At 38.7% G+C, this 18,313-nt stretch overlaps 1 protein-coding gene across 1 annotated transcript in view; it reads right to left on the minus strand.

The window, feature by feature from the left end:
- Nucleotides 1-316: 316 nt before the first annotated feature.
- GNAQ (G protein subunit alpha q) overlaps nt 317-18,313 on the minus strand; it is a 414,409-nt gene continuing 396,412 nt past the window's right edge. Inside the window, exon 7 of the mRNA XM_036738394.1 lies at nt 317-5,685. Within this exon, the coding sequence (XP_036594289.1) occupies nt 5,495-5,685 (191 nt within the window). The 3' untranslated portion in view covers nt 317-5,494. The remainder of the gene's footprint in view (nt 5,686-18,313) is intronic.

Here is an 18,313-nt window from a genome sequence, read left to right on the forward strand (position 1 = left end):
ATTATGCTTTCCTGGGTCCCAAGCTGGTTTTCTGTCCGTTATGGCACAGCACAGAGCAGATGCCAGCCTGCATTAGTTAGTAGAAGGGATGTCCCACATCAACCGAAGCACAGATCTGGATTTTTTTAAAAAAATGTATCTAATTAGGAGAAAGTATGTGTCGTATTTTCATACGACACATACTTTCATCATTTAAGGAATAAAAATATTCATTCCAGTACTCATCATCATAAAAAGTATTTTAGGAGGACAAGTAAGCTGGGCAACTTTGAAAGAAGCAGAATTCGAGGAATGAAGAATACTATGGTACAAAAAGTATGGCCCAAAATACTGTATTTTCAACCAGCAAGATCATTTGGGGGTATTATTATACAACATTAGTTTGTTTTCAAAACTGTTTCCCCATCCCCAAACAATAGACGATACATGCATTTGAATGACATTTTAAGAACAGCAAGTATGATTCTCTTAAATACTGCAAGTTAAAAATGTTTCTGACAAAACTCCCTTAGTATACATGTCTCTAGTGGGGCTTCCACCACAATGGCAGGTGAGGAGTCCAGCAATAGGTTGTGTTTTGGACGATCCTTTTGAGGGGGAAAAACCCAGCAAGAACATTTCTTACAGTTCAGTTCATCTGCATAACTTTTGTACAATACCTCTCACCCTCTCCTTCTCTTTCCCCCTACTCAGTCTCCATAACATTTTTATTGAGAACATCTGTCTCTCTTTACCTCCCATTTCTCTCCAACCCCTCCAGCAATCTTTCTTCTTCCATCCTCCCCACTCTAGCAAAGGGTTATATGAAAGTTATGGAATTTCCTTTATTCAGGAAAGACACCAATTATCCAAATAGATTTTTGAATTACTGATATGTGCCATTTCCTTTATTTTTTTGTCTATAACTGAATCATTTGGAGGAGTGAATATATTATATGGGAGGAGGACAAATCTAGTCCTTTGAACATACAATCCTGAGAAACTAGTAAGACAAGTGTTTTCTACTGAACTAACAGTAGTAGTTGGGGAGGACCAGCAGAGCAGTTTGTTCTCCTGTGAAAAAGCAAAACAAAGGAAAGTTTAGACAATATGCCACAGAGGGATCTACTAAACGGCAAATGTCTGAATGTCCAAAGGATTGTTTGCTAACCACATAGAGCTAAGCTTCCTTTTCTTTTCCTAGTTTGATGGTACGAAAATGAAATGTCAAAGACAAAGACAACCAGGACAGAACTATTTATCGCTACATATGGCAACAATATAGACAGACAGATAAGACACATAGCTTTTTTTCCTTTTTAGAAATCGTATGTGATTCAAACCAAAGACAAATCTTTGGAAGGCCAATTTAACATATGCTGTATATACCTTATTAATTTTATTCATTACGCTGTTTGTTAATTATCAGTAAAGTGGTTGGTAATCCTTAATTTCAAGAACAGCAGCGATATAAATTATGATGTTTGGGTAGACTTTATTTCGTATGTGTGTTAACATTATGCTAGGGTTTTTAAAAATCTTTTTTTTTATTTTTTATTCTTTTTGTGAAGAATTGAAAACAGAAGGTAATTAGGATAAGTAACTTGAAGGTCATTTGCAACCAGTAGCTGGGAATCTTGCAGTATCATAGAATTCAGCCCTTTCTCCCCATTTAAAGTTTTTGCAAGTCATACAGTCAATTCTGACTGAGGTCCAGCATAAAATCCCTGCCCCACTTCCAAACTTAAAACGACTGAAATTTACAATCATGTGGCAGTAAGATTTTTTTTTAAAGTTACAGTTCATACACCTTGACAATCAAGATCGTCTGAGTTATAAAAAGTAAATTGCCCGTTAGCTGCATTATCTTCTCGATAGGTCAGGACGGTGCCAGCCAATTTGTCCAGTAAAGGCATGAAAAAGTTAAGGTTTTTCTTAAAACACATATGTATGCAATACAGATTCCTTGTGCTAGTGAGTATCTAGAATATACAGGTTCCCAAGAAGGATTTTAAAAATATTTTTACTCTATTCATGACATTCAACAAGAGTTCTTTGTTATGGTAAAGTAAAAAGTCAACAGTTGTGGGGCTTATTCTTTTTGTTTGTTTGTTTGCATGTATGTATATGTGTATGTTTCCCCTCAGTTTCTGGATTGAGGCACAAACTTCTGGACATGAGCTCTGTAAGGCATAGTAGAAACCACCAATTTGCAAATAACAAGTAATTCGCTGTGGGTGGGAACTGCTGTGTCACTCAAGAGGGGGAAAATGCTTTGTAAACTGGTACACTGTGATGTTGTGTTGAGTGAGTCATGAAATGGTGGCTTGTCTTGGTATGCAAAAGAAAAAAAGTTTGTTTTTTTTTTTTCTAAAACATTCCCAAGTCATCTCAACATTTGCCACAGGCCCCATTTACCTATAGCATCAAAAGAAATATTCCAGTGGCACACTCTTAGACTCTTGAAATCACAATAGAACTACCAAGCTTAAGTAAACTTTTTTTTTATACAAAACTGAAAAGAATCCCCTCCCTCCCCCCAAATCCTTTCAAAAATAAAACAAAGGAAAGGAAGATCCTTTCAATTCCATTAACTAGTGTGGATACAGTTCGGTTTATATTAATCACTGCAACCAGGGTGATCAATTTATTCCCTCGTTAAGAGAAGGGATATTGTCATGCACCCTACAATTAACAGTGAAGACACAGCCTCAGTTGTGCATAGCAAGTTCCATTCTAACTTAACAATGACCAATGCAACAAGTTTTGCTCATGTTTGTAGAGCTTTGGGATTGTGTATAACTGTCTACATCTAGGAGAGCTTTATTTATTAAATAATTGAGTATCTCAAGTCCCTACAACTAATACTTGTGATGAAGTTGGATTTTTCCCACTGAAAGTATCCATGAGCCTCCAGAGAGTTAGTGTGTGCGATAAAATTGCACCAGATTCATCACCACATTTTCAAGAAAGCAGTGGTGTATGGTCATTCAAAAATTTCCTTAATCGATCACAGGGTTTCTAAAAACCACCTTTCTAATAAAGGCCATTAGGGAGGCGACACTAAACTAAGCTGTGCATTGGCTAAATAAGACTCTGATTAGTAGAAAAGCTAATCTTTCAGTCTGGGATCAGTGGGCAAAAATCCTACCGAGTTGGTGTCCATTTCTGTGACAGCTCCAACAGAACTTAGGCATTTGGCTGTGAAATGGCCTTTGGGTTTTAAAATAGGTAATACCTCTGCACATGAATGTGCAAATGATCTTGGACAGCACAATGCTGGTACCGCTCTGTACTATAGAAAGGTTTTTTTTGTTTGTTTTCTAAATGGAAAAAAAATCCCTAGTCAGAAATAAACTGACAACTTTACATTCTCCTCTCTTAAAAAAGTAAATAAAATAACATTATTCAAAATGTGAATTAGCTATAAGACAGACAATACAATTATATAGATACATATCAATATAGCACATTCAATCTGCCAAAAAATTAATGATTACAAAGCCAGTATGGTTGCTGCCATATATATAGAGATGTATGTACAATGATTATAGCATTCATAATTGCACTATACCTACAACCAGTTTTTGTTTTAAATTTTAAATTACAGATGTTTTTTAGAGGGAGCAAAAAATAAGTAACCTTTGTTTCTTGGGGTTGGGAGAGTTAAGAATGAAAACATTCCATTAAGGTTTATTAACTTTGGTACTCAACTAACACATCATTAATTTTTTCCCCTCTCCTCTCTGATGCCCCAAACAGTGATTTCCAGGTATATTTATCCTAGATCCTAATGGTATCCCAGCAAATCAGACCAGCATCATGGCTGGCTTCTTTCTGGAAGCTTTACTAGACTTATGATTTATCATTTTAAATCACATTTCAAGTCAAGCTGCTTCATAGAGGCTCATCGATATATGTGATTTCTTTTTCCTTTTGTTTTAAAAAAATTGCACATTTAGAGTTCCAAAGTTCCTTCTTAACAGGTTCAATGATATAAATAAATCTATAGAACACCGAGAGGCCACTTTAGAGTTAAACCCATTCATCTTCCCTAAATCCTTGGAACTAGTCACCACTTAAATAAAGATTTCTGAATTGGATAAGCAGTCAGTGACTTCCAATCTTACAACTAAAAGGTGCCATTATAATACCAGAAACATCTGTTCTCAGCTGCCTGACTCTACCTCAAAGGGAGTAACTGAGCAGAGTAAGACTGTATTCAAGTAAGGAGAACATAAGCAGAGTTCATGGTGCACCTCACAGCATGCTGAAGCAGTGCTGCTCTGGGTGTCAAAAATGGAAAACTTCCATAAGGGCAAAGAAAATGGTAGACCATGAGAGCTGAATCTACAGTTATTTGATGTCTGGAGGTTGTCTTAGCTGGTTCTTTCTCAACCAGTTCATTTTAGCTTTTCAATCTTGGTCATATTTTATATTATATGATATTAGAATTTTGATTTGATTTTATTTTTTTATAAAAAAAGCCAGCTTTGGCAACGCAATTTTTATTTCCCAAAAGAAAGTATCTTAAAAGTGTGAAGTAAACACACTCAAAACAACAAAAAGGAAGAAAGTTTGAAATAGAAAAGGAAAAGAAAAAGAAAAACAACCACCTTAGCAAGGTTCCAGGCTACAATCACTGGGGAATGTAGTGTCGGTTGGCATTTTTGTTTGGCATCTGCAATTTTTTTAAAAAGTCAAAAAGAAAAATGGCACACAGCAAGTCAACAGGAGGGTGACTTTTTTTGTCTTTGCAATTACATTACTGTCTTCTGTGCATTTCTATGAATCACCAAGGTATGGCTGAAGGTAAAATCCCGAAGAAATGACACTTTCCCATTTGAGGATTATTCAGGCCCAAAGTGAGAAAAGACAGTATCAAAAACCATATGGATTTTATACCCAGGTCAATAGTTTAAAAACCACAGTAGTAATACTTCTGATCCTTCAGAAAAAAGTACATACTGTTAAATTAGTTTTTCATGAATGATGGCTTAAGTTGAATGACATTTTTCCTGTCTATATCACTCAAGAAAAAAGAAATACTTTACTGAGGAATACAACCAGGGGAAGAAGGCTATTGTAACCTCAGAAAAATTAAGAGAGAGAGAGAAACAGGCAAGGAAAGGAAGGGAATAAACTCTTTATACTCATTATCAAAAAAATAAAATAAAATAAAAAAAGAAAAAACCCAAACCCCTATCCTTTGTGAGTGCATTATTGAGAATTTAAAATACATTGAGTCACAAGATTTTGCCTAAAAAAAAGAGAGAGGAAATGTGCTGGAAATGTACTTCAGCGTCTTTTGTTTTTCCTTCTCATAGTTTAAATAAAATCATAATATTTACTACCAACTCTGTGGCCACTTGCACAGAGTCCAGGACAGCAATAAATTAGTATTATGCAAATCGTTTTTCACAGATAATACAGTCCCTCTTGTATTCATCAATTGGCCTCAAGGTTTAGAAAGGAAAGGGAAAGAGGCACGTCTAGATACGTCTATGAGGCACATCTAGACCAGGTTGTACTCCTTCAGATTTAACTGTAGGATGGTATCCTTGACGGCAGCAAAGACAAAACGGATGTTTTCGGTGTCTGTGGCGCATGTGAAGTGGGAGTAGATAATTTTGTCACTGTCTGGGTTCAGATCTACGAACATCTTCAAGATGAATTCTCGTGCTGCTTGTGCATCTCGCTGGGGTCCTGTGAGCCAAAGGAGAAAGGAAGAGGTGAATTTTACCTGAGTACTATTTCTTATTACTTCCTTACAAGACTTCTGAAAGATGTGGTACCATCTGAATAGAGCCATAACTAGAAAATTTTTCACCTGGAGTGAAAAATGTAGAGGAGTGAAGGTAGGGGGAGATGGAAGGCAGTGGCATGTTATATAGTTTGTCTGTAGGTATAGGTGAAGATGCCAGAGGCAGTATAATCTGGCTCTTACCCTCATGGGGTTTGGAATGGTGGAAGTGAGAGAGGAGCTCCATGGCAATAGGATTCCTGGAGATTGTAGCTCAGGGTTGTACCTTAGTTGTGAAGTGACATAAAAGACAGAAATGAGGTGGAAGGAAGGTGAACCATGGGGAGAAAGTGCACCCTCCCAGAAAAGACACATGCTCTCCTTGCTGGGGAAAGAAGCCATCTTCCTGCATGGGAGCACCCTGGACCAAAATTTCATTTGCCCCACATTTGTTATGGGTTTATATCTGATGTTCATGTCAACATCTTTGTCTGCAATTTATTCAATTATTCAAAAGCATTTATTAAGACCTGGAAACAATAATGAATCAGATGAATCTAGAGATTCACAAAAAGGCTTAAATGAACTGATACAGAGCAAAATAAGCAAGAACACAATATACGCAATGACTACAATTACATGAATGGAAAGAACAAGAATAGCAAAGCAAGTGAACCTAAATGTGATGATTAAGTTTGGCCTCGTGGAGGAATTTGAAGGTTACCTTCCTTCCTTCTTTGCAGATAATATCATATTCTTTGGATGTATTGGTTAGTTTTAAGGAATGTTTCTCTCCATTTCTGGTAAAACAGTGGGAGAGGAGGGAGAGTAATACACCGGGAAATTCAAGTTAAATAAAAAAATCAATAAAATGTCATTTAAAAAAAGTCCATGATACACACACACACATCCACTATTAGCTATAAAATGGAAAAAGTCATGTTCACTCTACTTAAGAAACTTTCAATCCAGACAAACGTTACTTTAAAAAAACAAAAAGGAATACAAGTACATTATAGACAAAGTATATAAAAACAGAGAGGAATGGGGAGAGGGAGAGAGGGGGAGAGAGAGAGAGAGAGAGAGACAGAGAGAGAGGGGGGGGGAGAGAGAGAGGGACAGTGGGGGGGGGGGAGAGAGAGAGAGAGAGAGAGAGAGATTTAAGTGATTTGCTCCAAATCACACATGGAGTTTCATAGATTCACTCTCTTTATTAATTTCCTTCCAGGAGACAGGCCTAGCTACATACTTCAGGTAAACTTAATCATGATTAATCACTCCTTTGAAGAGAATAATGACATGGGCTAGAGCTGTTGATCTGGGAGGGTCTTCATAGGTTGGGGGAAGTCTGTGAGGGAAGCCACAGCGGTGAGAATGAATAAGATATACTCTATAAGCTATTTGGTAAAGTGGCTTGGCAGAGAGGTGAAGAATAACAGCAACAAGGAGAGAAAAATTCAAATAGATACGGAAAAAAGTAAAATTACCAAGCATATATTAAATGCCTGCTGTGTGACAGGCACTGTGCTAATCACAAAGAAAGGCCAAGACAGTCCCTTCCCTGAAGGAGCTATGATCTACTGGGGGAGACAACATGCAAACAATTATGTATGAGCAAGATTTACATACAGGATAAATTGGAGATAATCACAGAAAAAAGGCACCACTGGCATTGAGGGACCGCAAGAAGTCAATAGATCATGAATACAAGGCTGAAGAGTTTCCAATTGACCTGAGATGTAATAGCAAAGCCTTATGGGGGGTTTCACTAAAATCTTTGCTAACAACACCATTTTGAACATACCACCAAATGGACACCATTTCTAAAATCAGTCTTGTTATACTAGCACATCTAACAATATTCTTCTATGGAACCACTTTGTAGATTACCAATGTCTACAAGAACATTGTATTAAAAAATTCACTATGTGGCAACCAGTACTTTAAAGCAAAATATACTCATAAAGATAGCATTTTAATTTATTTATCATGTTCAATACTAGGGCATGAAGACAGTGGAGGTTTTAAAGGTTACTCACTATTCAGTTTCTTCAAGCTTTTAGATAGGAATTTTTAACCTGGAATTCATGTCTGTCTCCATTTTGATAAGCATGTCAATATAATTCATTTCCTTTGTAATCCCATTTTAAATATCTGTTAAAATATTATTCTGTAAAAAGGTCCAAAGGCTTCACCAACAAGCAAAGGAGGTGTATCACACCAAAAAAGTTGAGAATCTGTTTCAGAAAGCATGTAATGCTTTCAAATCATTTGCATTGCCACAAATGAATCAATTTAATTCTGTATTTATTAAGCATCCATTATGCATAAGGAACTGTGATAGATAGGTATTGCAGGCTCTTGTCAGAACTCTCCCATTTACTCATCTCCAAATCCCACTCATTATACTCTACAAAAATACTACTCTGATACAACCATGTGATCCCAGACCCTACACCTGTAGACTGCATAACTCTGGCAGATTCTACAAGGTATCAAGAATGATCTTTGTAATAGACTTGGTCTGCCTTCCAAGGGCTAGCTTGGCTAAATATAGATAGAATAATTATCAACAGACTAGGTATGAGGTGGTGAATTCTTTGGCTACAGGAACCAGTGAAACAAACAAAAAAATTACAAAATGGCGATTTCTACATCTGTAGTGTGGTAGTGTAGTGGCAGGAAGGAAGGTAGAGGAGGCAAAGAATGGCAATGTTTAGCCCAGAAACTGCCTCTTCCAAGCAAACATCTGATCTTTTGTCAATCAGAGAACATGGAAACCAATGGTAGTGATGGTTTTGAATATACACTCACTTGAAAAACATAATAGAGTAGGATGGTGGAAGATTATGAGCAATATTGCTTCAGAAAACAGTGGGACAGGGGGAGGTGAATTAGTTTGAAGAAAGCTTGGTATGAGACCCAACCAGAAAAACCAGACATAAGCACTTATAGATGAAACTAGAAGGAAGGCACCAAACAGATAGAAAATGAAACAGATTTTCTGGGAGTACCACATTTAGAGAAAATACTTCAGAAACTCATGGTGTTATGTGATGCAATGAAAATGACTTAAAAGGTAAAGTCAGGAAAATCAGCCGACCACTTCCAATACACACAGAAGAAATTTCCGTTGAAGAAGACACATTTTTGAAAACACAAAAGTATTACTTTTAAAGATAAAAAATCGTGGATGGTATTATTACCAAAAAATGTAATTGAGAAGAAATCATCAGCTACCAAGTTATATTACCAAGTTTTCTTTTTTTAAAAAAGGAATTGTACACATATCAAGGGTATAGAAATATTAAAAATATGAAAAAGAAGCAGTTGGCCTTCTGAAGGATGGTTTTCTAACAACGGAAAACATTTCTAAAGTCATACGATTGATGAAGAGATATAGAAAATAAGGATCTCGTTATGTGTAATGTTTGTTGATTACAAAAAAAGAAGAAAAAAGAAAAAAAGTTTTGACTAGATAGCTTTAATGGTCTTCTCTCAATAAGGCATCCTCAATGTATATGTCAAAATTTCTATCAAATCCTTTGGTAGATGCAGCCCATTGTGATAACTGTATTCAATGATCCTCTGACTATCAAGGGAGGTGTAGGACACAGCTCACTAAGGAAGTTTAGTAGAGTCATGGAGGAGATTCTCCCCAGAATCCAAGAGGGAAATAAGAAGACTGGACTAAATTATTTTAAGGCCCTTTCTAGCTCTAAATCTTGGTGAAGACCTCCAGAAATTTATGTTTACAGCTGACATTGTGATGATTATATGAAGCACTAGAAACCTCTTCAGTCAGATCTATAAGCATTTAAAAGTGACCAGACTAACCATCTACACAGGAAAATCATAGAAAGCTTCTTGCCCAGAATAAGATGTGAATTTGGATGGGATTGCATTAGTCCATCAGAGAGAGTGTGTGTGTGTGCGTGCGTGTGTGTGTGTGCGTGTGTGTGTGTGTGTGTGTGTGTGAGAGAGAGAGAGAGAGAGAGAGAGAGAAAGAGAGAGAGAGAGAGAGAGAGAGAGAGAGAGAGAGAGAGAGAGAGAGAGAGAGAGATCTTGGACCAACATTGCAGGATAATGAGCTAGGCATCGTAGTTAAATGGTGAGGAGGGGGTAAAAGAGAGCAGGTTGGATTGTATTTAAGAAATGAATTGCAAGGGCAATAGAATTGCTTTCTATTAACCTGAGTTGCTGCTTGACACAAAACCCCATATTGATGACACTAACATTCCACCAGTGTTGCTATATGGCTATGACTCATGGAGTAAGACAGTACCAGAAGAACTGAAATTGTGCATGATGCCAAGGGCAATGGAGAAGTATAGGATGGTTTCTAACAGGCATTTGCTTACCAAAAATATGGCATAAAAGAGAGCATGTGAGAATTGTATAAACAGAAAAGGAGGTAGGTTAGTCATATAACAAGAGTGGGGATTACAGATGGGTATCAGTGCAGGCCACACGCCACACGCCACACGCCACAGTAGTACCCATGAGATAGGTGTCAGACAGCTCCTCTATGGAGGATTCATGGGAAGACATGACAGGAACAGCACAGAATTAGAAAACAAATGGCATTGAGATGAGCACTCGTGGAGGTCATAGCCTTACTGATGAGCTCATGGACCCATTGAGGTATGGAAGCATATATTTAGTTTTGCCTTTAATTCCTAAAACAGAACTATCCTAAACATACACAGGACATTTCAGCTTCACTTTCTTTTCAAATATTAGTTTTATAGATTGATTTCTATAACATTCTCCAGAAAGGCCAACCCATAAAGTGGGTTTCCAGATAAAATTATGATTATTTTATAATTACTTCCCCAGTTTCTCAAACTGACTATAGTAGACAGAATTTAACCTTTTCCTGATGAATTTAGAGTCATTATCAAACCGTAGTGCTTTTTTTGAGTTGTGTCTGCTCTTAAAATCTTTCTCTATTCTTCCTTGCTGCTTTCACTAGGCTTTTTACCCTTTCCTAATTGTCTGCTTCTAATCTAATGAAGGCTAGGGAACCAGATAACCAAGACTATTCAAACTGTGTCTAAAATGAGAACAAATGGGCTCTGACTGAGGACACAAATAATGAGCAGGAGTTTGAGTGCATGCACTTTGCGATACCTATATTAGTGACTCAGACATTCTTTGTTCTTCCTTACTTCCTGGTCCCTGCCAATGTTGTGCATAGACAAGTCTAGCCAACAGGTGACTTGGGATAATTTGGGTGTCATACTACATTTTGATTTTCTTGTCTCATATACTTTATCTTCAAGTTTAAACTCCTGAAGATCAAAGATTTCATGGAGGTAGTTTTTCTTTTCTTATAATGATCAGGACAATAATATAACACCATTGAGTATTTAAAATGATAGGAGTTAGGGCTCAAGGTATTTTCAATGTCATTTAGATCAACCCCTTCTGTTTCCTGATTGGGAAACTGAAGGTCAAAGAAGTCAAATGGCCCAGCTTAGTGTTACATAAGGTGGCAAGTAGACTTAAACCCAAGCCTTCTGATTCTAAGACTCCAGTGGTTTTTTTTTTTCAGAATTCTGACTAGTTTGATGACCAATCTTGGTTCCAGAGAACTAAAGAGGAATCAGTTTTCCCTTGATAGAGAGAGTGGACTACGGGTGTAGAAGATGACATATGCTATCCTCCATGCTGGTTTTAACTGTCTTTGTGTGTATGTGTGCGTGCATGTTGGGGGGCAGTGTATTAGAAACTAAGTAAGGTATTAAAAATAGATTGGGAGACATCATAGTAAGGAAGACCTAGGTTCAAGTAATACTCCTGGAACGTACTGGCCGTGTGACTCTGAGCAAGTCACTCTTGGGGTTTGGAGAACTCTCTAAGACTGTAAGTTGCAGGACAGGTGGTCAGGACATTACTCAATGATGCTGTGAAATCACAAGTCTTCTACATCTTCAAAGTGTTTTACAGTTAAGCCAGAATGTGAAGTGACCCAACCATAATAACATCCAGAAGGAAGGGGGCTCTGAGTATCTGTTTTCACAAATGCTTTCTCCATGGTTGGCATTATCTAATCACAGGCATGCTGCTGGGGGAGGCAGCAGGGGTTGTTTCAGAGCAGTCCATGGGCACAACGTCTCCACCGATGCCTGCAGAGACCATGGCAGAGAGCAGTGGATGGCCACCTGGAGTCGTCAGATCATCATGGCAGGCCCCGGATGCTAGGGGGCAGCCTTTTTCTAATACATCATATTGCATCCCATTAAAAATGTTTTTTTTATAATATTACAGGATAGGCATAGGGATAGGGTTTCATCCCCCCTTTCTTTTCAGGAGGACAGTGTGTAAACCAAATTTCAAGTTTTAGATCTAACTGATGACTAAGAATTTTTATTCAGAAGTTACATAGCTTGAAATACTCTCTACCTATAATTACCCAGAAATAAACTGCTAGGTGCCACCTATGCCAGCGGTGGAAAGCAAACTGGATTCGGGGTCAGAGCACTAGGGTTCAAATTGTGGCTCTGCTTGCTTATTATCTTATAACCCTAATTACTTAACCTCTCTGAGCCTCAATTCCTCATCTGTAAAGTGAGAGAGTTGGGCTAGGTGACCTGAAAGACCTTCAACAGCTCTAAATTCTATGTTTCGTACTTTGTGCCACCTCACCTCCAATTCCCTGCCAATTCCCCCTTGCTGCCTCTGGCACAGAGACCATCTATGGATTCAGAAGTGTAGGAAAATAACCTACAAAAACCAGAAACAGCTATTGTAAGGAGGCTGGAAGACTGAGTGATGGCTGACTCCTGGGCAGGGCGTGTAACTGAATCACAGGATGCTGGAGCTAGGAGGGACTTTCAAGATCATTCTAATTCCGACAGCTCCCTCCTCTTCAGAAGAGGAGACTGAGTCCTGGAGGGTAAATCTGCTTGCCCAGAGTTACACTCCACTCCCTCAGGCTGTCTGAAACGCCATGATCATGAGTTAACCAGCATCTACTTCGAATGTCTCAGTTTTCTCATCTGTAGAATGATCTGGAGAAGGAAATGGCAAACTACTCCAGTAAGAAAGCCCCAAATGGGGTCATGAAGAGTCGGACACGACTAAAATGACAAAACAGCAGCAACAACTTTTAAACATGGAAATACCTCATGGAGAATGAAAAGCGTGCATTTTTTTCTTTTTGACATTCACAGATTTAGAGCTGGAAGGGATTTGAGAGGTCATCTAGTATAAATCCCTCATTTTACAGATGAGGAATCTGAGGTTTAAACGAGACGAGTGACTTGGCCAAGGTCACACAGGTAGTATCAGGGACACAATTTGAACTCAGGCCCTCTGATTTTAGAGTCAATGGTCTTGGTATCTTGATATATGCCATAGTTTAAATCAGTTTGACCAGGTTTATTACCACCTAATGTTTAGTTGAAACTACCAGTACTGGGGGAAAGGAATTTGGATAGAGCAGAGGGTTATAGGCAATTTAGGATCATGGGGTACTTAGAATGGTAGAATATGGTAAGGAGGTTGACCGAAGTGGGCTTAGGGCAGGGGTGGGGAAGCTTCAGCCTTGAGGCCACACGTAACCCTCTAGGTCCTTGAATGGTAAATCATTATAGAAGATCTTCCATATTATAGTGTAAGCCTGGCTTTTCTTCCTTCCCCACCCCCCCCACCCCCATCTCCCAGCTCCTGCAGTATCTCTAAACTCTCCGGCTTGGAATAAAGAATCAGACATTCCTTTCTGGCTAGGAGACTGAGAAGCCCCTCTCTGAGAACGCACCTCTCAGACATTCCTCTCTGACTGATAGGCCCGAACAAAAGATTGAATACACTCTTGAAAAAAGGACAGGCAAATTTCTGAAGCTGCTTTTTGAGGACCTGGCCAGTTTTCAAAAAGCAGAATGACTGACAGGATCTTCCCCTCCCAAGGCGAGTGGCTACCCTCTCTGGCGCAGAACATCCGGGACAGTTAGCAGTGAGTCTCCCCTCTCTGGCGGGAAAAACTTTCTTTGTTCAGCTCCTTATAAAAGTCACCACATGGGACGGACTCATTGGGATCTCACCCATGGGGAGGACGCTTCACCTGGGACCACTCTCCTTTCCGGGGCCTTGATCAAGCTGTGTAAACAGGGATCTCCTCAGCTTTGAGAGGATCAAGTGCTGGAGTTCCCCCAGGAGGTGATGAATGTGTGTTGTCTGTATCTTTGTCTTTGTTGTGTTAACTGTGTTTGTTAGGGTATTTCCTCTGTCTTTCAATAAAAACTATGTTCTGTGGGGAATGTGTCTTATTGCCAGCACGAATCTGAATCCGGAACCTAACTTAGTTTAATTAACAGTCCTCAAGTTCTGCCCTTTGACTGAATACAAATTATTGCTCAGTGAAGCTTGGATTCAGTCAAAGGGCTGCACTTGAGGACCTAGAGGGCCACCTGTGGCCTTGAGGCTGAAGGTTCCCCAACCCTGGCTTAGGAGGAATGAAGAACTCAGGTCCCTGAGGGTCTGAAAAGGGGGTTGTTGGAAGCAGCAGAAGGGTCTAAGATGGATAAGGGATAGAGTCAAAGCTAAATTTTAACAGTTTCAAAATGTTGTTCTGGACCAAACCACTACTGAAGAAATGGAAACTCTCTTCCTCCTCTGTCCTGTACCATTGTAAACTTTTGTTCCCGGGACCCAGAACTTGGACTCTTATACTGTGAATTCTCTGAATTCTTTCTCTCTCTCTATCCCCCCTTCCTTCCCCCATCTCTTTCTCTCTCCCCTCCACACATATGTAAGATTTACAAATGCCATATATACATATCAAATGTATGAAAAATATATATATTTATCTTTCTTGCTCTAGATCTGTGAATTTATCCACGTGAGGAACTCTCAGTGTGGAAACTCCCTTCACTGATGCATATCAGCAATTCTTCTGTACCATTTAGAGAGATACATGGGGTACTGAGAGATGATGTAACTTTTCTTTTCATATAAATAGGACATGTGAAAGGCTTGGACTTGAATACAGAGCTTGCTGATTGGGTGGTGATAAAGACCATCCCTTTGTCCACTACAATAGGTTACTATGCCATCTATTTATTAATAGCACTAAAATATAATATTAATTATCCCATTAATTTATTAGTATGTTATTAATGATATTACAGTATTATGGGATATAGCATTAGGTAGTGAACAAAGGACTGGCCTTGGGAAGCAAGAAGGCCTGGTTAGGGTACTGCCTCAGATACCAGCTCTGTGTGGTCATGTTCAATCATCTAGTGTCTCAGTGATCCAGGCATCTTTCTAAGATAATAAATTATGGACAAACCGCCAAGCTGAATCTGAGAAGGGAATTTCCGTGTTGGGAGCATCTTATCCATCATAGGTCCAGACTCCCCATTATGGTTTTAAGGTGTAATGACATCACAGTATAATGTTATTAATACTGCAGTTCAACTACAGAATGGATCTAATGAGTTGATCTGGAAGCTTAATGACCACTTACTGTTTCAAAGAACATTTCGATTTACCAACAACTTGCCTAGAAACTTAGAATACAATCTTTTCTTAAGCCAAGGGTTCCTCATACAAACACAGCTGTAAATGCCATCCAGCATTTGGGAGTGGGGGGCTCATGAGAGCAAAGGGCCTTTTCAAAATTGTGCAATTGTTGCATATTGATCGTACCTGGAATTTTTACTTGACAATAGGGCAGCCAGGTGGCCCAGTGGATAGAGTGCTGGGCCTGAAGTCAGGAAGACCCATCTTTGTGAGTTCAAATCTGGCCTCAGACGTTTACTATCTGCGTGACCCTGGGCAAATCACTTAACCCTATCCGCCTCATTCTCCTCATCTGTAAAATGAGCTGGAGAAGGAAATGGCAAACCCCTCCAGTATCCTTGCCAAGAAAACCCCCAATGGAGTCACGAAGAGTCAGATATGACTGAAATGACCAAACAACAAAAGGAAACTGACTCAGACGAGGAAGACGGCAGGCATCACTGAAGGACATTGGATCGTTACAGCCAAGTAATTTATCTTCTAATAGTCAAGTGAGAGTGAGGGTCTGATAATAATGATAATTAATAATACCAATAATAATAATAGAAGCAGCTAGCATTGACGTAGCCCTTCAAGGTCTGCAAGGTACTTTACAAACATTATCTTATTGGATCCTCACAACAACCATGGGAGGTAGATGCACTATTGTCCCCATTTACATATGGGAAAACTAAAGCAGACAAAAGTGAAGTGACTTGCCCAGGGTCATAAAGCTAGTAAGTGACTGGGGCAAGATTCAAACTCAGATCTCTTCCACTGTAGGTCTACTGACTCTATCCATGGTACCACCTAGCTATGTGGGTGCTCTGATGGCATGCTGTATCTGACCCCTTTCCAGCTCAGTACAACCCATCAAAGCTCGTTGTCTGCTGTCTTTAAGAACCTACGCCTTTTAAGAACTCGTAACTATAATTTTGAAAAAAAAGTATAATGATTAATCATTGTGTTTTTTAATAATAACTTACTAGTTCTAAAGTTGTGCTTACAAAAATGATGAGCTAGTACTCAAGTTTTGTGGGGAAGAATTATTTCCTAACCTCAAGTAGTAACAGAATGAGGGTTTGAGAATAAAATGAATTCAAGATTTCTTGGTATGCTACCTGTTTATGAGCATGAATTATATCTGATGAAATCTAACCTATAATGAAATTATCCCAGGCATGGAATCAAGCCCTAAATCCTGCAGACAGTATTGTAATTTGTGAATTTCCTGTGCACAATGGAAATAGTAATTCTACTTACTAAAGATAAGAATCCAAGTGGTATTCAGTATAATTTTGACTGTATAAAAACATAGAAGTGTGAAATTTATGATTTCACTTATATAAATATGCTTACTATGTTTGCTATAAAAACATTACAGGGGAATGGCCTTGGCTTCTCCTTGGTTTTAGTTCATCTTACAAGGATTATGATGTTCTCCCCAACTAACTAATATTTAGGTTTACTTCAAAAAATAACTATAACATTTTCTTTTACAGTGGACGTGTGTGTGTGTGTGTGTGTGTGTGTGTGTGTGTGTGTGTGTGTGTAAACTTCCACAATATATCATGACTCTCTTTTGTACGTCATACTCTTTGTGTATTATGTTTATTTTTGTACACGTCCCCTATTACAAAATTATCATAGGTATCATGGCTGTGAAAAAAAAGTGCCTTAGGCATCTTATCTCCCATAGGACCTACAGACACATTGCCTTTCACATTTCCTTTGGGTGTGGTGGTGAAGCAGACTTGTGATTTCATCAGCAGAGTGAACTCCTCAGCAAGAAAATTACCAATGCAAACACACAACCATTCTGGTACTTACAGTCTTAGAGACTTAACTAGGGCATGGAGGGGGCCAAGCCGGCATTCAGCAAATCTTTCATGAACTACTATGAATTTAATAAATATTTGCTGAATGAATAAATGAATGAATGAATGGTGGAGACAGGAATAGGAGTGGTTGGTAACAGTAACTTAAGTATTTGCTGAATGAATAAATGAATGAATGGTGGGGACAGGAATAGAAGTGGTTGGTAACAGTAACTTAATAAGTAGCTGCTGAATGAATGAATGAATGGTGGGGACAGAAATACAAGTGGGTGATAACTAACTTAAATATTTTCTGAATGAATAAATGAATGAATGGTGAGGACAGGAATAGGAGTGGTTGGTTAGAGTAACTTAATAAGTATTTGGTGGATGAATAAATGAGTGAGTGGTGGGGACAGGAATAAAAGTGGTTGGTAACAGTAACTTAATTAGTAGTTGCTGAATGAATAAATGAATGAACAAATGAATGAATTAATGGTGGGGACAGGAGTAGGAGGGGTTGGTAACAGTAATTTATTTCATTTTAAAATACCAATGAACTAATTTTTATAGCACCTTTCTTATGGGAGTGAATTGAGAAGAAGCGAGAGTTGGTGAAACTGGTGGCTAGGGTAAAAGTTATTGGAGAAAGGCCAAATGAAAGGAATTAGGAAGAGATGGAGAAAGAGGGTAGTTCCCAGGACTCGTAGCCGTTTCACAACAGGAATAAACGAAGTGCAAATGGTTTGGGGCCCTAGGTTACAGATGAAGAGGCTTGCTCTGAAGTTTGTTTAAATCATGCAGGGTGGACATCCATTTTCATTTTGCTCTTTATAACTTCCCAGCCTGTGTTGGAGAAGTGGTTGTTTAATCCTGGTGGTGAAGAAAGCGGTGGGGATGAAGTATGGCCACTTTAAAGCCTTCTAAGAGCTGCCCTATAATCGACTTGCACTGGATTCTAGTAATCGCTGAGCACTTAGAAGGCAGGGAGGCAGCTCAGAACCTTGTGGGCAGACAGACACAAGGTGACAATTTCTCTTTCTCTGAGATTTAACTTTTTTAAAATGGGTCTTTTGTTCTGCAGAAGTGCCTACACCATACTGCGCAGCTCCTCCCTTCCACAGTTTTTACTGTCCAGAGACACACTCTCAGGAATTTATGGCTCAAGGCTAGCAGTAAATTAAGAGCAATAAAAGAGAAAGACTATTATACTCAGGGAAGAATTTGCTTTTATATGAACAGCAACACATAAAGGAAAGTATAC

The sequence above is a fragment of the Trichosurus vulpecula genome, chromosome 9, assembly GCF_011100635.1.
Source record: "Trichosurus vulpecula isolate mTriVul1 chromosome 9, mTriVul1.pri, whole genome shotgun sequence".
In the NCBI taxonomy this organism is placed as follows: Eukaryota; Metazoa; Chordata; class Mammalia; order Diprotodontia; family Phalangeridae; genus Trichosurus; species Trichosurus vulpecula.